At 41.8% G+C, this 21898-nt stretch overlaps 2 protein-coding genes across 6 annotated transcripts in view; both read right to left on the minus strand.

The window, feature by feature from the left end:
- Nucleotides 1-21898, minus strand: part of ZMAT4 (zinc finger matrin-type 4) — a 296262-nt gene that overhangs the window by 229621 nt on the left and 44743 nt on the right. For 4 of the 5 annotated variants that reach the window (XM_083753412.1, XM_083753413.1, XM_083753411.1 and 1 more), the window contains exon 2: nt 7173-7274. In XM_083753412.1, coding sequence (XP_083609538.1) covers nt 7173-7274 — 102 coding nt within the window. Of the gene's footprint in view, nt 1-7172; nt 7278-21898 lie in introns of all 5 variants that reach the window. The other variant, XM_083753410.1, reaches the window with a different exon arrangement.
- The window catches only part of NKX6-3 (NK6 homeobox 3), a 641500-nt gene that overhangs the window by 180280 nt on the left and 439322 nt on the right, over nt 1-21898 (minus strand). The window lies entirely within an intron of this gene.

Raw genomic sequence — 21898 nt, forward strand, 5'->3', positions numbered from 1 at the left:
CTGATGGCCTAATCAAAGGCAGGAAACCCTGGGTTGTTGTTGCTACAATGTTGACAGCCAGCTGCCTTTTAAAAGCAGGCTGGCTGAGCTATTTGCTGTTCAGTTCTGTTCCAGCTTACAAATAAAGAGCTGCTTTGGAGAAATCACTGCATCATCTGCTATGTCTACCCACTATTTAACAATATTGACTTTAATAACTTTGTCGTGTATATTCTTTTTAAGAGGGACAAGAAGGGATCTTACCAGGAATCTTATATAGAGAGGCTCAAATGAGCCCAGAACAAACAAACTGTTGTGTGTTTAAAGGGGAATGTTGAAACTGCTAAGATTTAGAACTTGCTAACGCAAGTTAGGAAGAATATCATTAAACAATATATCCTCTCTTGCCTCCCTGAACATTCCCCACAGACACAACATGCTCCTGAGAAATGCCTTGAGGAGGAAGAGAAAAGGAAGTGTTCTCTGTTAAGCCTCTGGTTCTCAGAGAGCAATTTCATTGGCAATAATGAAAGCACATTTCAAAGCTTTACCAGTGCAGATAGAGAAATGGGGGGGGGGGGATAGATGAACCTCATTGCCAACAGCTCCATTTTTTGAATACTGTAAGTGTGCGGCTCCTTTTTTTTATTCCTCACTTCATATGAGAAATGACTTTATAGGTCATTTTTAAAAAAATCTGTACATTTGAATTTTCGACACTGGGGGACAAAGTCAGAGAGAGAGTAAGGCAGCCCTTGACAATTGGAGTGGGAAGGGATGAAAGAGGGACCAGGTGGATGGATTTGTTACAGAAGGAGGTGCTGGTAACTGTGGAGAAAGCAGAATGTTCTTTTAACTCTCAAACATGTTCTGCTTGGGCATCCATGCTTCCCTGATATGTGCCAATTATTTCCAACAGCCACCTGTTAAGCAGTCTGTGAGTTTAGCTGCCTATCTTGGGAAGGAGATTAGTAACGCACATGTATTTTGATTTTTTGACAAAGGTTGGCCTGACATTTTTCTACCGTCCTTCTCCCCTACACACCAGAGGCCATGGGAACACCTTTCCATGGAATCAGGTGGAGGAAGGGCTTCAGGGTGCCATTCAGAGTGACAAGGTGCATCTAGGATACCAGGATGCTCACCCATGCGGAGTCATTGCTGATTTGCAAGATTCAGGGTTTTGGGCGGTGGGGTTGCTTTTGGTATTTTGTCTTTCTGGGGAAAGTGTCATGACATCTCTATGTAATTTGCAGCCCATTTCTTTGCACTGAAATGAAAGGGGTGGGATAACAACAATATAATTTACATAATGAAGTACGTATATTACATCAGCTATGGAAATTTGACACAGTGGACAGGGATGAGAGTAAAGTCTTTGGCAGATGGTGAACTGCAGTGGAGCAGAAATGGTGTAGCACATTACCAACAGGCTGGAGCAGAAAACACCTTCCTCTTCTAAAAAAGGTTCTTTGCTCTTTAGAAACAACACATTTTAAAAACCTTGGTTGTTTATGTTTTTTAAAAATCTCTTTGCCCCAGGGTGTGGATTGGATACAACCACTGTCCTCCGTTGCTAAGGAGCTCAGGTGTGCTGTCACTGAGTTTCACTTTATAGGCAACTGCTAAAAGCATGAGAATTTTGCAAGCTGGAGAAAGGGAACACTTTATAGATGGCCTCCATAATAGGCATTAGTAACTTTCTACCTGGGGGAAGCAAGGGGGAATGTAAATGCCTTTCTCTGGACCTGTTCCCCCCCCCACCCTACAAACTACCAATAAAAAGCCACTTATTAGTCCTGGTGGGAACAAAAGTGCCTTTCCAACAAAAATCTCCCTCCTGGTAAACTTGGCAACAGATGCTTTCATTTCTTCAGGTGAGGATCCACCACCTCCGTTTTGCACAGAGAACCCTTTTGCACTCACTACTGGTGCTTCAGAAGCAAGCTTCTGTAGCTGTGGGGAAACCACAGAAAAGGCCACCCCCTAAATGCACATGGAGGAGGACATCCGTAGACACAGCATGGTATCTATGGGAGAAGGAGAAGGTCTTCCATTAGGCACTGTGGTCCCAAGCTGTGAAGAGATGGGATAACTCAGCTGGCGGTACATGAGACGCTTAATCTCAGAGTTGTGTGCTCTAAAAAGAGCTAGCTTTCTAAAAATTCCTGCATTGCAGGGGGTTGGACTTGATGACCCTCGTGGTCCCTTCCAATTCTATGATTCTATGAAATGGATCTGGAACTGAATCAGAAGCTAGCAGCAGATGGGTGTCTACTTCTTCATCCACAAGATGCCAGTCTGAGATCAGGATGCATCACCCTCACCCCCCCGATAAAATATTTGAGAGGGCCGCCCCCCAGGTGGATGGGCATTGCCATTTCAATGGTGTGTGTGTGCTGTATCATGTGACCTGGGCCCCCCACTATTTTCAAGTTGGCATCCCTGAGATGCAGGATAACTCTTTCTACTGTTTCTCTAGCATCATCTGCTTAAAGAAAGGGTGGGTGGGTGAAAAACAGAGCCAGCAGGAATAGGGAGTGGATTCCACCACTGAGTGGAGAAAAACCCACCCCCATTTCCACACACCTCCCCCAAGAAAATCCACATTGCTCAGGCAGAGCAGCAAAAATGGTAGCAGTCATTAGGCTTATTCTTGATAATGAAAACAAATCAGTGCTTTTTACAATGATTTGGCAGCAGAGAGCATTTGAGCAGAAAAACTGGTTGTGAGATTATAGCATTCTTCACTAAACTGTCCCCATGATGCAGGTCTGTTTCAGGTGGGGAGGTGAGGGTATCTTTCTTTCTCTCTCTCTTTAGCTGTCTTCCAAAACAGAAATAGCAGGTGTTGCTCTTAGAATTTGATACTTCCTTTGCAGTCAGAGCAGGGCTGGATGAACCATAAAGCAAAATAAGCAGGTGCTTAGGGCATCAAGGGAAGGGGGCACCACAGAAATTTTCCACTGCTGGATTTTTAACATTAATGGTCACAAATTGCTCAGCTGAGCATTCATTTTCTCAGCTGAAGGATATAAAAAATCCCAGCAGAACAACTGTGCAACAAGGCAGGCTGGATGCCTTACCTCTGCTAAGTACAGAAGCAGATGTGTTACGTAAGATTAATTTTGAGGATCAAATCAAACACTTTGAAATTAGAAAAGTACAGAAATTTTTCAAGTATAAATAAAGGGGAAGTATACAAAAAAACATTTTTTTCACTGTACTGTAGGTTTTGTTTCATTTTGGAAAATAAAATTTTATTTTATGGTTTCTTCTTTAAAATTAGATATATATGGGGGCACCAAAATCTTTTAAGTGCTAAAGGTCTTATTCCAGTCCTGAGTTAGAGAACAGCATATCCTGCAATAAAATTGTTATAAAATGAAACCACTCCTTTTTGTCTGTTTGTTGGTGGCATTAATTTATATTAATTAGCATCAGTTATGACAAAGACAAGCTGTTAGGTCAGTTTTCCCCATGCATTCCTTTGTTTTACCAGTTTTGGTGATTAGCAGTAAGGAAGGCCAGACACCCCTGTTATTGCCTCTGCTGTGATTACAAAAGTTAGCCCCCCCCCCGCCCATTTGTATTTTACCCTTCCCCTTCGCTTCGTGGGCAATTCAGAGTAGAGAGAACAGGAGGTGCAAGCTGGCTTTGTCACAAGCTGCTGGTGTCCCAGCATTAGCGTGAGCAGGCACTGCAGGGAGCAGAAGCCAGCACTCAGGCGAGTTCCGCAACCACAGCAATCCTGCTTCTTCCTCCGCTGTCATCCAGCTTGCCTCTCTGCCAACCCAATAAAAAGCTGCTGCTTACCACCATTCCACTTTGCCACAGGTGGATATGATTTGCATTCCAGCTGCCCAGAACCATCAACCAGAGATGGGCAAATCTGTCAATTTTGGTTTCTGTCAGTTTTCAGATCTCAGCATTTCCACGAGATTTATTTTTAAAGTCAGTTGAAAATGATCAGTGTTTTGGCGCAAAATTCTCCTAATAGTTAATATTTATTTATATCTCCTCCCCAACCAGGATCCCATTTTATATACCCATTTCTTAATACAATTTTGCATAAAACACACCTTTTCCCATAGTGATTTCCCCCTAATATAATGTATTTTTGGCTGCTATTTGCACCAATATGTAGATGTTTATCCACAGTTTACCCTAGTATATGCATTTTTACACACATTACTTGGTTGGATAATTGCATTGAGAAATTCATAGAAGTGCACATTTCAAAGGATGGTTTTGTTCTGGTTTACACATTATTTCAGAAAGTGTGAATTCGGTTCACCTTTGATTGCAAACTGAATCAAATTAGTCACCCCTACAGTCAAACGCCCTTTTGTTTCCATTAGTGTCACTCATCAATGACCAGTCTCTCCTCTGGGTCACATGACACCATCAATACAGCATTCTAAGGGCTCCTTCCAAACACTTTCTCTTGGTCATATTGTTCTGAAGTTGCCAGGCAGACCAGGACAGGTTTGTGGAAACAGGAGGAGCAAAAACATATAGAAACCTACTGCTCACACTTCGCAGGGACCCCTCACTCAAGCCATGACCTGCTGATCATCAGGACAGACATGCTCTCAGTTGTATTATTACAATGAAGTCTGAAGTGTGTTGCTACATGTTTTATAGCCAGTTGATAACACCCTTTAACATGTCTTTTAGCAGACAGTCACACAAAAACCCCGAATGTATGTTCAGTCTGTGAATTTTTAACATTTATAATAGAAAGCTGAAAGCATCTGACACACCATTGAGGATGAATGAGATATTCAGTTCAGTTGACATCTTAATGCAAAATTGCATAATCTTCACTTTCCAAAACAATATGAAATGTAGCTATTCTTCAAAATTCATACATCTCCAAATTTTGCAATGAAATTTTCCAAACAAATAAACTTTCCAATTGCTTTAAATGCTCACCATCCCTAAACATACATCCCTGTACAATCCAGCATATACAGGGATAGAGCCAAATTTGCAGCACAATCCCAGGCTACCCAATTTAAGTTCTATTGAGCTTAATGGGGCTCACCTTCAGATGAATGAGCATTGGCTGCGAGGAGGAAGGCAGTTCAACTATCCACATCCAAATGCCAGCAGGATAGAAATGAGGTTGGAGGAAAAATCAGGAGGAATATCCAACTTTCCCTGCTGCATAAGGATGTGCCAGGAGACTGGGGTGGCTTTGGATCCTTTGGCACCCAGCCATTTCTCATCCCTCCCCTGGCACCCCACAGGCACCCCCCCTTTGGGCTCTCTTGTCACTGCTCAGATGCCAATTGGCCCAGGAGGTTAGAATTCACCATTGCATCTCATTCTCTGATGTTGCAGCCTCACACACAGCAGATATAAAATAATCTCTAATGTCAGAGCAGGATATCTGAGATTTCCCATGTTCCTGGGAGCCAGGGTCATAGAACTGCACCCAAATTTAGGTGACTTTAGTTCCCATTGAAAACAATGGGGCTTAGGTCATGATGAATAATTTGTCCCATTGATTTCGGTGGGACCTAAGACCAATTTACAGAGGCTGCTTCCGTATCACACATTTAGAGCACAATGCTTCCCACACAAAAAAATCATGGGAACTATAATTTACCCCTCAAAGAGCTACAATTCCCAGCAGATAGATAGATAGATAGATAGATAGATAGATAGATTCTTTATTGTCATTACACAAGTGCAACATTGCACAAGTGCAACGAAATTGGATGCCATCCCTTAAAAACAACAAAAGCAACACAACAACAACAACCAAACAAACCACATTCCAGCCACACCCACACCCATCAAACTCCCAGGTCACACTATCGAGTTACTGCATTTAAGAAGGCCACAGCTCTTGGATAGAAACTATTTTTCAGTCTATTTGTCCTTGACTTGATGTTTCTGTATCTCCTGCCAGAAGGCAGTAGTACAAACAGACTGTGTCCCGGGTGAGATGCATCCTGCAGGATATTGTTTGCTTTCCTAAGACAACGGGAACCGTACAGTTCTTCCAAAGATGGGAGGGGATGACCAATAATCCTTTGGGCTGTGGTTATGACCTTCTGGAGCACCTTCCTCTTCCTAGCTGTACAGCTGGAGAACCAGGCACAAATACAGTATGTGAGAATGCTCTCTATGGAGCCTCGGTAGAAGGACACCAGCAGTCTCTCACTCAGATTGTTCTTCTTTAAAAGTCTGAGGAAATAAATTCTCTGCTGGGCCTTCTTCACCAGAGCAGTGGTATTTGCGCTCCAAGTCATGCCCTGATCGATAGTCACTCCCAAAAACCTGAATTCCGCCACCCTCTCCACCCGTTCCCCGTTGATATACAAGGGCTGAATGTCCGCCTTTTTTTTCCTGTAATCCACCACCAATTCCTTGGTCTTAGTCGTATTAAGAGCCAGATTGTTCTCTCCACACCAAGCACAAAGCCGCTCCACCTCGTCCCGATAGGCGGACTCATCCCCTCCTGAAATGAGCCCCACCACCGTAGTGTCATCAGCAAACTTGATGATTTTGTTGCTGGAATAAATGGCTGTACAATCATAGGTATAGAGAGTATAGAGCAGGGGACTCAACACACAACCCTGTGGTGAGCTGGTGTTAAGGCTAAGGGCTGTGGACATATGTGACCCTACTCTAACCCTCTGAGAACGTTCTGACAAAAAGTCCAAAACCTGACAAAAAAAAGACAGGTGGAGTTGGAGAGTCCAATCGCCTCTAGCTTGGACACCAGTCTATGGGGGAGGATAGTGTTAAAAGCAGAGCTAAAATCCACAAACAGCAGCCTCACATAACTCCCCGGCTGCTCCAGATGGAACAGAGCAGCATGGAGAGTGGTAGTGATAGCGTCTTCCGTGGATCTATTTGCCCTGTATGCAAACTGGTAGTTGTCAAAAGCTAACAACCCCAACAAGCTACAGTTCCCAAGACTCTTTGGTGGAAGTCATGTGCTTTAAATGTATGCTGTGTGCACAGCCTTACTCTGGATCCTACCCATTCTCCTTATTTTCTTTTTGTGGATCCAACAATAAGATTCTCACCCTGCTGTCCATTGAGAATGCCTATTCACAACAGCAATTGTACAAAGTTTGCACTGAGCAGTGGAAAATCAGAGATATTTGAGAGCACCCCTTACAGACCTCTTTGTAGCCCAGAGGTACTGCAGCCCTCCAGATGTTTCTTACCTCGTAATGAGCCACACGCTGCGATTCTGATATTAGCTGAGCGCTGCACACTTTGCAGTAGCTTTCTGTGAATAATTCCTGGTCAATATCTGATGACTTCATCTGCTTATAGGGAAAAAAGAAAGGAAAACAATAAAAAATATGTGAATCGTTGTTGTCGCTGTCTTACTTGCAGCAGTTATAAAATAGCATTTCACAAAGACCCATGAAAAGAGCTGTGCAAATAACTTTTCTGAAAAATTGGAGATAAAATCAAAATTGTTGTTACAATTGAATTGGACTATTGGAAGAAAGTCTTTGCAATTATGTAGAATGTAGAATTGTAGCTGACACTCGAACTCAGGACACAAGGGAGAAACGTGCTAAGAGGAAGGCACACTTGTCAAACCCTCACTGTGATCAACTCCCACCAGGAAACCAATGTCCCCACTGCGGAAGGATGTGTGGGTCCATAATTGGCCTCCATAGTCACCTAAGGACTCATTGTTAAAATCCATGTTTTTGGAAGACAATCTTACTCGGCTATGAGGGATCGCCAAAGAAGAAGAAGTCAGTCCGATCCATCTGAGAAGAACTTGCTTCTCGTAGGTGAAGTACAGAATAGAGTGAAAATGAGCTTTAAATGTGAAAGTTACATTTTATGCTACTTCTGATTTCAGGATTGAGAATGTCATAGAACATGCTTTAAATCAACAGACTTTAAATCCCTCTTGCAAGTTAATGGATATGGAATTTTTGAATATGAGTGGAAGTCATTATACCAGTGGCTGCAAAAACAGAAGACAGGATCAAGATTGGAATTGCTGTATTTGGATTATAGATAAGACTATGCGCAGGACCTAGGAATAATTATTTCTGGACGATCAGAACACAGGAAGTCACTAAATTTGTTTAATTTGGAATGTATAATTGGCTTTATAAATTGTATTATGATTTGGTATGATTTGACATTGTAATGTTGTTGTTTAGTCGTTTAGTCGTGTCCGATTCTTCATGACCCCATTGTAATAATGTTACATTGTAATAATGTGGCCCATATTCATGACAAATTAATAATTTAAAAATTTAAAAATAAAATTATATATATTTAAAAATAAAATTATATATATTTTTAAAAGAGAATGTTATAGAACCATAGCATTGTGGACTTGGAAGGGACCCTGAAGATCATCTAGTCCAACCCCCTGCAATGCAAGAATCTCAACATGTGCCCCCCTCCCATCCAGTTTGAAACCATACTGGCCTCTAGCAGTTTTATTGCTATATGTCAGTGATGGCAAGCCTTTCAGAGACCAAGTGCCCAAACTGCAACCCAAAACGCACTTATTTAACGCAAAGTGTCAACACGGCAATTTAACCTGTATATGTCATTTTTTCTGTGTGTTTCATTTTTAAAAAATGCTTTATTAATCATTTTTCATGTATATACAACACATAGTTATCTTCATTTCAGTCAGTCCAATAATCTATGCTCACAAAGAAAATTACATATAATTTCAACTATGTGTTTTCTACCCAAACATAAGACCTCCCATTCTCTCCATGTTTCGCTTTGTAATAAACATATTACTTTAATTTGTTATTATTATTTGTAAAAATTCTCTTTTCTATTTTGATGTCATTTTCCTTTATATATATTATTTACAGAAATCATTCAAAGGGAACTACTGTGCTTACATTACAACTATTTTTCAAGTAGTTCTTGAAGTTATCCAATTCTAGAATGAACTCCTGTCTAGGTTTGTCTCTGATTCTTTCAGAAAGAGAGGCTAATTCTGCATATTCTGTAAGTTTGAGTAACCATTCATCTCTAGTAGGAAGTTTGTCATTTTTCCAATATGATGCAATAAGCACCCTCGTGGCCGCAGTTGTGTACAGAAATTTTTTTCTTAAGCCCTTGTGAATATCTGTACCTGTAATACTCAAAAGAAATGTTTCTGGTTTTTAAGGAAAATTTACCTTTAGCATTATTTTTAGTTCTGAGTATATGTCATTCCAGAACTCTGACTTTTCGGCAGGTCCACCATATGTGAAACATGGTGCCTCCTGTTTCCCCACATCTCCAACAAACATCTGGTGTGTTTTTATACATCTTAATTTTTTTTAAAATAATATTTATTAAAAGTTTCCAATTACAACAAAATAAAAAAACAAAACATCCAAATTTAAAATCTTGTTTTCCATAACATCTTTCCAGGACTTCCCCTCCCCTCCCCCTCTTGTATTCCAATTCTTACTTATAAATTCAGCAATTTCTTATCCCAAATTTTGAACTTATTGTCATTGACCCAATTTAAAAATAGTTTCCCATCTCTTAAAATCGACCTGTTCCCTTCCACGCGTTCCCCCCTTTAACATACATTACAAATTAAAATATAATGAAATAAAACGTAGTTTAACACCCTTTGGATTCCAAATTTCCCTCCCCCTTTTCCCGGTTGCGTTCCCAAAATTTATCAACATCTGATGTCTTCCTGGAGCTCCCACAATTATTTAAGCCATAGTCCTTTACCAGTCATCTTTAATTTCGAATGTCCAATCCTGGAAGGAGTCTGTCTCAAAAAGGCCCATTTTTTCCATCCAGATTTTTATTCATTAGGAATTTTATTTCTTTAAACCTTTCAAATCTGGATGTCCCAAATGTTCCCTCTTCCAACTTTATCCAATTCTTGTTATTCTTGTTATTCTTGTTGTTCTTGTTGATCTCTCTCCTTTTCTTTTTCTTTTTTTCCTTTCCTGTTTTCCTGCACAAATGTTCTAATTCCAAAAGCTTCAAATTCAGCTGCAGAGGCTCTGTTATTCAGGAACGAAACATAATGCCAAGTCCCTTCCATTTTTCAATAGATAAGTCTATTGTCTTCTTTAGTATGTCAGCCTCTGTAGTCAAAATAGTGTTCCATTTCTGCAGTTTCCCAGGAGATAGAAAGTTCTATTCAAATTCCATGTCAACAACTTGTAATATCCCTCGGCTCCTCTAGGTAGGTTGCAATAACTCAGTTCCCTTCCAGATCACCCCAATCAGTCCAAGTAACTTGTTATTCCTTGTTTTAAACAATTTGTATCCAATTTATAACAAATGTAACCGGCAAAGTCCTTGTAACAAAGTTCTCATTTTTGTTCTTCTGCTTTGACAGCTCTTTGATAGCTGTCAAAACCTCTCTTTGTCTTCTCCTGACGCTCTCGCAAAACGCTCCCAGGGTTTCGGGGGGGGGGGTTACTTTTTAAATCAATTCCACTTTTCTCCTCCAGCTCAGTCTTATAGTTTTCCGTCGTGAAATTAATAACTTTGTAAAAATAGGGTTGCACTCGATCTTAGATGTCAAATCCTTTGCTTTAACTCCTCTACAACAGGGGGGGGGGCTGACTTCCTTTTTGCGCCTCCCCCGCTCGCTCCAAATTTTTTAAAAAATTTATCCCCCTTTTTAGTCCAGGTTCCAATTACTCACGGGTTATTCTTTTAGGTCCAGATTTTCAATAGAAGAAGTCAGCGCTCTCCGTCGAATGGCATGCGGCTTCGCTCGGCAGGGGAAGTGGAGGACTCAAAGCACCACCCCCCCTGTCACCCGTTCCGTAGCCTTTAAAAAGGCTCCTTCGCGGGCTGGGGGGAGCGCAAAAGGTGCCAGCCGAGTCACCATGTCCATGGGTTTCAGCGCCCATGGTTTTTGAGGGTCCCCGCGTCGCCGGCGCGGTAGGACCCAGCCCCTGCCGAGCAGGCTCCCTCCGGAGCTCGGAGGGAGTCCGCCATTCGGCGATGGCGCCAACCCGGAAGTGTTGTTTTTATACATCTTAGAGAGTTTATGTGGCGTCAGGTAAAGGTAAAGGGACCCCTGACCGTTAGGTCCAGTCGTGGCTCTGGGGTTGCGGCGCTCATCTCGCTTTACTGGCCAAGGAAGCCGGCGTACAGGGGGGCCACTAGGTGGCGCATCTGAAGATGGCTGACAATAACATCTCTCTGACCCACACGAGGTAATTTGGAGGCTATGATGGGGGTAATTAGCCTCCTTAACCCCCCCCCCAGGATTGTGGGGGGGACAGCCCTTGCCTGCTGTGCCCTATACCACCCCTGGATTTGTGGGGGTGGGGGCACTAGGCACAAAGCCCTCCTGTGGGATTCCGGCACTCCTGGACGCCGTCCCTGATTCGCGCCGCTAGTTGCAAGAATCTCCAAAAGAAACAATTTGGACGAGATAAATTGCACATGCTTCAAGGAAAAAGGGGGAGTAAAGACTGCTGACAGAAGAGATCTCTGATAACAAGACAAGAATAAAATAAAATATGAGAAGATACGTCAAGATATGGTACGACAAATGACTGAGGGGGGAGGGGGGAAAAACCTGCCTTCCCCTTTTTTATGTGATTTAACAAGAATCCCCTCCCCTAATGAGTCAGAAACTAAGGACTTAAGCTGTGGATTTAAGGCTGTGTGGAGATAAACTTTCGAACCAAAGCAATGTTTCAAGATGAAGCTGAAAAGCTAAGAGTTTTGGAATGACGCAGTTAAAAATGCCATCGCCATTTTGAGAGGCAATGTAGGAGCTCTTGGGCCTGGGAGGAGAAAGAGAGAAATAGAGTTGTTTAAATATTGTGGATCAACTCCTCGGTGGGACTTAAGAGCGACAAATGCCAAATTTATGATGGAAAGAGCGATGCTATCTACGAAGGATATATATGGAAACCATCTGGACTTAGTGGAGGAACGGGAAATCCACAGAGGATTATTATTTTGCTTATCGGCTTAAGGAGACTAACAGAAGAGATCGTAAAGGAAAAATAGAAATTATATGAACAAGATATGCTGTGGAAACACCAAGATAAGACTGGATAGAATTATGAACTTTGTCTGGACTGATTGGGACTGATTTGGACATTAACGCAGTAATAAGAAGATGATCTGAATCCCCCTTTGGATCTTGAAGTATGGGTTCCCCCAACAAAATTTAAAAATTTGGCTTTGTAATTTGGAATTTATGCGATGTGATTTAATTTGATGTGATTGGCCAGTTAATAAAAATTATTTTTTTTAAAAAAAAAAAGGAAGCCGGCGTACAGCTTCCGGGTCATGTGGCCAGCATAACTAAGCCGCTTCTGGCGAACCAGAGCAGTGCACGGAAACACTGTTTACCTTCCCACCGGAGCAATACCTATTTATCTACTTGCACTTTGACGTGCTTTCAAACTTCTAGGTGGGCAGGGTCAGGTACCACCGGTATAACATTTTTTGCATATTTTCCTTTATGGAGTAACAGGCAGTAAACCTCTAATTTACCTTCCACAAATTCTCCCATTGGGACATCTGTATAGTGTGGCCTAGATCTTGGGCCCATTTAATCATAGCCGACTTAACCACCTCTGGGAAGTCAAGGAGGAGTCGGTAAGCCTTAGAAAGAGTTTTAATTTTGGAATTAATGACATCTGTTTGAGATCTTGTATTTTCTACCTCAAACCTTTTTTTTCTCAACCTTAAATCTTTCAAGCAATTGATAGTACAGTAGTACCTCAAGTTACAAAGCCCCAGGTTACAAATACTTCAGGTTACAAATGCCACTAATCTGGAAGAGTTGAGAACTTTGCCCCAGGATGAGAACGGAAATGGTGTGCTGGCAGTGCAGTGGCAGCTAGAGGCCCCATTAGCAAAAGCGCACCTCTAGTTAAGAACAGTTTCAGGTTAAGAACGGACCTCTAGAACGAATTAAGTTCGCAACTAGAGGTACCACTGTATTGAAACCAGTCACTCATTTGATCCCTTACTTCTTCAAATGTTTTTAATTTTAATTGGTTTCCTTCCTTCTTAAGTAATGTTCGGTAGGTAGGCCAATTCCTACTTGAATTTTTCCTCTTTATGGCTAATGCCTCAGTTGGTGAGATCCACCATGGTGTCTTCTGTTCTAGAAGGTCTGTATATTTATCCCAGGCTTTAAATAAGGATTTTCTAATGATGTGATTGGTAAAATCCTTGTGTATTTTAGCTTTTTCATAAATCAGATATGCATGCCAATCATATCTGATATTGAATCCTTCAAGATCTAATGTCTGGGTTCACCATTACAGTGGTACCTCGGGTTTAATTAAGTACTTAATTAATTCCAGAGGTCTGTTCTTAACCTGAAACTGTTCTTAACCTGAAGCACCACTTTAGCTAATGGGACCTCCCGCTGCTGCTGCGCCGCCGGAGCATGATTTCTGTTCTCATCCTGAAGCAAAGTTCTTTTTTAAAAAAATAATATTTTATTAGATTTTAACAAGAAAAAGGGTTACAAAGACAACAAAAGAATGAAAGAAAAAAAGAAAAACACCAAAAAATAAAAAATACAGAAGCCAAAAAATTTAACACAAAAACAAGAAAAAAGTAAAAGTAAAATAAAAATCCCTCCTTTCAATTTCTCATCGTTCTTTTACTTTTTTTCCTGACTTCCTCTCACCTCTCTCTTTGTATTCCATTTAATTTTTTTTAGCAAATTCATCTTATTTACTCAAACCACTTCATTTTTTGCATTAATATCATTAATTTTAACTTGTCCTCAAATCTCTAAAATTTCTAAATTCAAACCATATTTAACCTTTCTGCGTAAGCCAATTCCTTTCCAACATCCCTTAATATTTCATTAGTATTACACTAATTCCATAAATATAGGTTTATTACAAAAAGCATTTCTCATTCTAGATTTATCCAACGTCCCTTTTCCTGGTTCCGGGTAATGTCAGTCCTTGTCATTATATCCTCATCAGTCCGGTGTTCTAATATCTGAGGCTCTCAGGTCACTTCCAGGCCCCCTCTGCGAGTTTCCTTGTTTCTGTTTGTATTTGCATACATCCTTGTTCCCTGTTGGGTTCTTTTGAATTCTCTTCTCTTTCTCTTTGGAGAGCCAATCACCGGGGAGTTCCGTACAGTAGTATTTTTCATTTCCTTTTATCCAATTGTCCCATTCCCTGGTGTTGCACTCCCCAGTGTTTATTTTGTAATCCAAAAAGTGATTGTTCCAAAGATGATCTTCCACTTGTCTCACAGTCCCACTAGAGATAAGAATTTTCTTAAGTCCAAAATTTAGCCAGTATCCTCCAAGTTCCATCTCCCAGTGTTGCAGCTTTTGGTCATGTAGGACTTGAAGTCTCTGTGTCTTTTGAGGTGCATTCAAAACCTCTTCTATCTTTCTCTGCCCTTGCACTTGCCCTGTTAAACCAGTTTCATAAGTAGATTGTTGAGCAGTTTCTGTAACTGCATTTCCCATTGGCATCTCTTTGTTAACTGCAGCTGTTATATAGTCCATCTTTTGATTCATCAGAGACACTTTCTCATCCAGCTGTCGCAGCACAACATATATTTTGTCCAGGGCAGATAAAACTTCCTCTCTAATCATTTCTGTCAAGGTCAGGGAACAGGTCCCACGGTCTGATTTTCACAGTTACTATATTCTCTTTTTAGATTAAAGCAGACACACTGGCAGGCTTCCTCTAGGGGGTGTAGTTACTTTTTAACATCCATTTTCAAAATGTATCCAACAAGGAAAGAAAAAGTTACTTTCGATTTTCAGATATTTTGTTTCCTTCAATATAAAGCAAACAGGCAGAAAGCGGCGTTGGAATTATTTTTTTTCCTTTTCCAATTCTGTCAATTTTTCTATATTCAAATTGTAAACATCACCGACAGTTTCTTTCCTGTCATTCCGTCCCCAGGTTAGGGACAATGGAGACTTATTTTCTTAACTCACTCTCTGCAGGATTAGAAAGTCAAGTTTTTCCCCCTTGCCTCCTGCTGTCTAGGGGGATTTGGTAGTTAAAGGTGCAGGAAATTTCAAGCTGTCATTTTTTATCTGGCTTTCAGCTTGTAAAATCTTTGCTTTGATCTTTATACAAAGAATGGGAGGCGGACCTCCTGTTTGCGCCTTCCCGTCTCGGGTCAAATTCAAAGGTATATTTTTAATCCAAAAGTTTCAATTGTCCTACTCATGGGTTGTTGTTTAGAATCCGAATTGTCACAGGAAAAAGGACAGCGCTCTCCGACATCAGCTGTGCAGCTTCGCTCCGCAGAAGTACCGATTGACTCTCAGCACCACGCCAACCCCCGTCTCACTCCAGACCCTTTTGTGGGGTTCCTTTGCCAAATGGAGGGGGCGCAAACGGTGCCCGCCGAGTCCCACGGTCGCTGGCTTCTTCCGCCTGCGGTTTTCAAAGGGGTCCCCGCTTCGCTGCAGCGGTAGGACCCGATTTCTGTGGAGCTATCTCCCTCTGAATCAGAGGGAATCCGCCATTATCGGAGGCGCCGCCTCCGGAAGTCCTGAAGCAAAGTTCTTAACCTGAAGCACTATTTCTGGGTTAGCAGAGTCTGTAACCTGAAGCGTATGTAACCTGAAGCATATGTAACCCGAGGCACCACTGTATACACCATTCCCTTAACCAGGTGAGACAGACTGCCTCATAGTACAGTCTTATATCTGGCAGTGAGAAGCCTCCTCTGTCCTTAGTGTCAATGAGCCTCTTCCCCTGCCAGATAAATTTTGAGGTGTATCGTTGCCATTCCCTGAAGCGGTCTGTCCCACCCAGTATCAGGATTGATTGGAAAAGGAATTATAATTTGGGGAGCACATTCATTTTTATTATAGAGATCCTTCTTAAAATGGATAATTTCAATTTGCTACAGGTATCCAAGTTTCTTCTAATTTCAGCCCAAGCTGGGACATAATTATCCTGGTATAAGTTGATATTCTTTGAGGATATCCAAATGCGCAAATATTTAGCTTTTTGGCAGATCTTTAATCCTGATGTTTTTTCTAAGTCTGCTCTTTCTTCATTTGTTATATTTTTGACTAATATTTTAGTTTTTGTCTTACTCAATTTAAAGCCTGCCACCTCATCAAAATTTTCCATCATCTGGTTTTCTGTCATCACCAGCACGTCATCAGCGAATGCCTTCATTTTATACACCCTTTCTCCTAGTGTTATTCCTTTAATCATATTATCTTATCATATCATCTTATTTAATACAGTGGTACCTCGTTTTGAGTCTGCCCCGTTTAGCATCCATTTCATGGAACGTCTGCGGCAAACCTGGAAGTACTGGAATGGGTTACTTCCGGGTTTGCCACTCGCACACTCGCACAAGCACAAAATCACACTTAAAGCATGCGCAGAAGCACAAAACCGCTCCACACGCGTGCTCAGAGCGGCACTTTGTCGAGAGTCCCTTTCGTTGGGTTAGGGTCCCTTTCATTGAGCATCCGGGGCTCCGGAACAGATCCTGGACTCAAAACAAGGTACCAATGTACTTCCAAGATCAAAATTAATATTAAAGGAGACAGCGGTTAGCCGTGGGGTGTTCCCTTGCTTATTGGTCATTCTTCTTCTTTTCTGTGTGTTTCATGCTTCTTTTTTATGACTGCTGTTGTAATAAATAATCCTTCTTAAAAGTTATTGCATTACATTCTTCATTAAATTATTTTCCCATTGATATATAATTTTTTGGTATAACTCAGTGCTTTTTTTCTAAAATAAATGTTTAGAGGTACTCTCATTTTGACTCAAGAAAATCACCACGGGGGGTGGGGTGGAATAAATACAGTTCAAATCGTGGGAAATAAATACAGTGGTACCTCAGTTTTCAAACAGCTTAGTTCTTGAACTACTTGGAACCTGAATGCTTCAAACCTGGAAATGAGTGTTCCAGTTTTGGAACTTTTTTCGGAAGTCGAACATGCTCTCTTCTGAGTATAACTTCCATTTTGAATGCCACACTTCCATTTTCCTAGTGAGAAAAGGCACCTGCCACCCTCCAACGCTGGGTTCTGCCGTTGCAGCCACAACATCAACCAGGGAAGGTGGAGGCAGCCCAGAAGCTGTATCTGAGAGCCCCTGCACCACCTGAAAGCAGCCAGGCGCTCCTTAGATGAGCTGCCCGATCCTGCTCCTACTTGCTTGCAAGCAGGAGTGGAGGCGGGGATCTCTCAGCACAAAGTGCACTCCACTTCTGAGAGATCCCCGCCTCCACTACTGCTTGCACTTGAGCCCTACTCTCCCCCTCACCCCCAGCGCAGAAGTAGCTGCCCTGCTGGGGCGATGCGTGCTATATGTTCGCCACCACTGCTATATGTTTTGCCACCCAAATTCCACCAAAGAAATCCTTTTTCATTGTACTTTTCAGAACAAAAGCATAAATTGGACATTACAAAAACCATTTCCAGAGGGGCTGCTGTGTGAGCCTCTTGCAGAAAAGACAACAAAAAGCTTTGTAGCACATTAAAGGCTACCCAATGTATTATGGCATAAGCTTTCCAATACTACAGTCCACTGCATCAGATGTATGCAGTGCTTTTTTCCTGGAGGGATGCAGGGGTACCTTAAACATTTTGTGAATCTTTGTACTTTTGTCCATTTACTGTATTTATTTTTCCCAATTTGAACTATAAAATTGTGATTTTTCTTTAGTCAAAATGAGAGTACCCCTAAACATTTTTTTTTAGAAAAAAGCATTGTGTAGATGGATACTGTTTATGTCTTTTGACATGGTGCTATTCTACTTTTGTGTGTGAATATATGTATATACACTCTTAGATAGTAAGTGGAAATAATTAAATAAACCAATAAGCAAACTAGCAGCCTTGACTTTCGCTTTTCGTAGGAAACACGAGACAGAGATAACAGAAATGCTGCTAACTCCATGCTGGAGCTACAAACATTAATGCAAAGTTGTTTACTGCAGATGTAAATGAAAATTTGATACTGGCTCAGTCACAAAGCAATTTGCAGAGACAATTGTTTGGCACACTGTTCACAACAGGGCTGTGACTGAAGAGCCCAGGCATCTTTCTTAAGAAATGCTCAACCAGAAGTGACAATACTGTAGTTTTGAATCCCTCGCCCAAACATGTTCTCTCCAGCTAGAGAAAAGTGCTGTGGTGGTTCTGTATTTCAGGATTTTCTGTCAAAGGAAACAATGAACATGTACCACTCACTTGAGCTTACCAGAGCCTTCAAAATATTTGTGTCCTCCTGCAGTTTTCAGTAAAGATTCCCTCTCATTCATGGATGACCTGCTTCAAGGAAAGCTGGCATCGCTGTTCCTTCCTCCCTTGTTATCTGGGTGACTGGAGATCACCCACTGAGAGCAAGGGGGAGCCCAGGGAGAGTAGCAAATTGCTCCTTAAAGGGTGAGACTCCCTTCTAAGAAGATTCAAAGATCAGGTTAGAAGCTAGAAACCAAGGGGTGGGTGGAATGGGGGTGCTGGGCTCATTCAATCCTTCTAATGAGATACACAAGTGTTTAATGAATTCACAAGTGTTGTTGACTCAAAAATGAGTAGGCATCCTTTTATCAGCCGAAGAGGTGGTGGAACTTTTGCAGCCCAAGGGCCACATTCCCTTTTACAAAGTACAGCTTCCAGAATTATTTGGGGCAAGACACAAGATTATAAGGTGCTGTAATAATATTTTCAATGCAAGGTGTGAATGTGGCCTATATGATGAGGCTGCAAGGTCACATGGATCAGACTTGCCCCATCACTGATGCACAGAGTGGCCACAAACAGACCATCCATGCTTTTGCCACTGTGTGCCAGGATATGCCCTCACTTAAGCTAGGGTTGCATCTCGTTCATTTGGAAGAGATCCATGTGTGTACAAGACTCCCTTTACATGCTGTGTAGGCATTAGGGGATTGTGGCAGCCCTGTGCAATGGGATTGGGGCTAGAACATATGCCCCTGCAGCCCCACTCATACATTTTTCTATTCTTTTTTTGGGAGGGGTGACATCTGAACCTGCTATTAAGGCTACCTAAGGTTGAGTGTGAGTAAAGAAAAGGCATTCCCAGCTTACATTCTAAGGCTGAAATTCTATACAGAAGAAGGTCACGAGATGGTCCATAGCTTGGTTGTAGACCATCTGCTTTGCATTCAGAAGATACCAGGTTCAATCCCAGCATTTCCAGATAGGGCTGGAACTGTAACCCTGGTAAGTCAGTGTGGACAGCACTAAGCTGGATGGACCAATGGTCTAACTCAGTATGAAGGTAGCTTTTTATTGATAAATCAAGATGCAAATCCGAGTAAGGACCTGAGAAGCGAACTGAAGGCTCCTACATGTCTCACACTTCTTACCTTATGACATGACCCCTAAATCTAGCATGGAGCCAGAGTCAGAGATGGGAAGTCAGGTCTGGGTCAGGGCTCAGAGCTGACTTCTGAAGTTAGGAAGACCCTTGTGTCTGAGACTGTTGAACAAAAGTTCCAGAAGAACCTCCCAGGCCACCAAGGGAGCTCTGCAGGGCAGAGCCTGGACCCTTCTCAGGCACCTTCCCCATAGCTTGAAGAACAGGTGCCTCCCACTGCAAATCACAAGTCCAGCAGTGCAGGCAGGGCATCTGGAGGGAGGCTGCAGGAGAGAGGAGGAGTGATTGTCTTCAGGGCAGAGAGTTGGTCCTTTAAGGCTCTGAGGTTCTCTACAAGGAGGTGGAGTCTGGAGGAGATAGTCTGGAGATAGAGGCTTGGAAAGCCTTAGTCTATTTCTAGTATTCCTGGGAGTAAGTTGCTACTTCCATGGCCTTGGAACCTATAATCAGCTTTGCCTGACCTCTTTCTCCATGGGATTGGGAAATGCACAGCATCGTGACAGCCAAAGGTGAAGGTCTAAGGCAGCTTCCTTTATCTTGATTTTAATTCAATTTTAAGCTGTATTTCAGTCGATTGCTGGATTTTATGTCTTAATGTATTATATATTTTTTGATGTTAGCCGCCCTGAGCCCGGTTCTGGCCAGGGAGGGTGGGATATAAATAAAATTTATTTTTATTTTTATTATTTCTAAACTTGTTGCTCCATAGGAGAAGATGTGTGTTGAATTCTGCTGCAAGTTACTGTGCTAGATGAGGCCCATGTTGAATATTCTCTTTGTCTTTTAGAGGCCAGAAACAGTGTTGGGAGGGAGAAAAGTCTGTTCCCTAACATCTTTTCGGTGAAACAATATTCACCCCCCCCCCAAAAAAAAAAATCAATTGTCCACTTTCCAGCTATTTTCTGGTGTTTCAATGCCACCACCCCACCTTCTAGCTATGGCTCATTTCCTGTGCCTATATTATTTATTTGTTTATATACTCTATTTATAGACCATCCTAATGGCTCCCAAGGTAGTTTACAATAGAGCCAAATTAAAATAATTCACCAATACAGCAATCTGAGTCTACGTATAAACAAATCTAGAAACAAAATGGGCATGGAGTCTACCTCTTGCAACAATGAGCGGAGCACAAAGCCACATGGGCAATTCCAACTAGCCTGGCATCATCATGTCACGACTGGTATACTGTCGCCCTGCTGGGTAGTCAGTCAGATCTGGCCAGGTGATTCTGCTGCATATACATCATATATTTGAAGTACATTTTAAAAACATGATTTCCCCCAAAGAATCCTGGGAACTGTAGTTTAGCCATCACAGAGCTACAATTCCCAGCACCCTCAACAAACTACAGTTCCCAGGATTCTTTGTGCTTTAAATGTATGGTGTATATGAAGCCAAAGTCACTGAGGTCAATGTACTGAACCAAAAGAGAAGTGGGTAGGGATGTCAATAAACAGGCAAAACATTTCTGAAGACCTTGTGGGGGAAATGTCAGAAGACGGTACGCAGTTGGTGATGTTGCAGAAATATTCCCAATTAGGAATGTGCACCAACCACAACATGAAGTTCAGACACTGATTCATTGTTTCAAAAACAGCCCACTTTGGTTCAAGAGCTATACAGGCTCCCAGATTTGGATTATAGTCCTTCAAAGTCCACTTCATCTCTCCCTAGTGGGAAAAACAAGAAGTGCCATTTGTTTCCTTTTGACAGATACGTAAGAAATTTGCAGGCATGCAGTGGATAAATCCTGCCAAAATACAGTAAATAGGCCCAGGGGCTTTCATGCTGGGCACCTTTATTTTGTTAAACAAACAAATAAATAAAGTGTCAACAACATTTTTCCATTTGGGGGAGAGATTTCAAGTTTTCCTGAAAAGTCAGCCATTACAGTTTTTGAGTGTATAAAAAATAGAATAATAATCTCTCCGCGTGTTTTGTGGGCCAATAGGTTGTAAACTGTAGGCATCTGAGAGGAGTCCCTGAATAAGAAACCTGCCAAATTGCCGACAAATAGGTTGAGGGGCTTTTGAGCTACACATCTTTGAATTTGATTTTATGGTGGGAAGAACTAGAAGGAGTTGTTTTTTTGGGTAATATTATTCCCTGTGATTAACAAGCTAGACCTTCCAGTCATAAAAGAGCTCTCCCCACGCTGGCATACAGTGGTACCTCGGGTTACAGGTATTGGCCCATATTAACTTGCATAATTTCTATTTCTGACCTCCAACAAATGTGTGAACTGCAGCAGTTCCTACTGCTTTTTCTGATGGACATTTCTAACCAGTATGACCAATAGGTGAGGGTGGGTTGTATTCCAAAAACACTTTGGAATTCCCTGTGGGATGTGAAACACAGAGCAGTCAAATACAACATTCCTAGAGTGGACATAAAAGGGGATGTCTGGACCAGCCAATCAGAACTTCCTGTTTCCTCCTGGGCTGGGACAGACTTCCTCTGCATGTGACCAGAGGTGGGTGTGACCTCATCTATGCAGGTAACAAAATACCTCAGGGGAGGCAGCCATCTCTCTCTCTGACTCCATTCCTCGAAGAAGCAACATTTGCTTAGCCTGAGATGCTCTCTTGGCTTCAAGAGAGGACAAAGGAACTAACTCCTTATGGGAT

This window comes from Podarcis gaigeae, assembly GCF_964106915.1.
Source record: "Podarcis gaigeae genome assembly, chromosome: 8".
NCBI classification, from domain to species: domain Eukaryota; kingdom Metazoa; phylum Chordata; class Lepidosauria; order Squamata; family Lacertidae; genus Podarcis; species Podarcis gaigeae.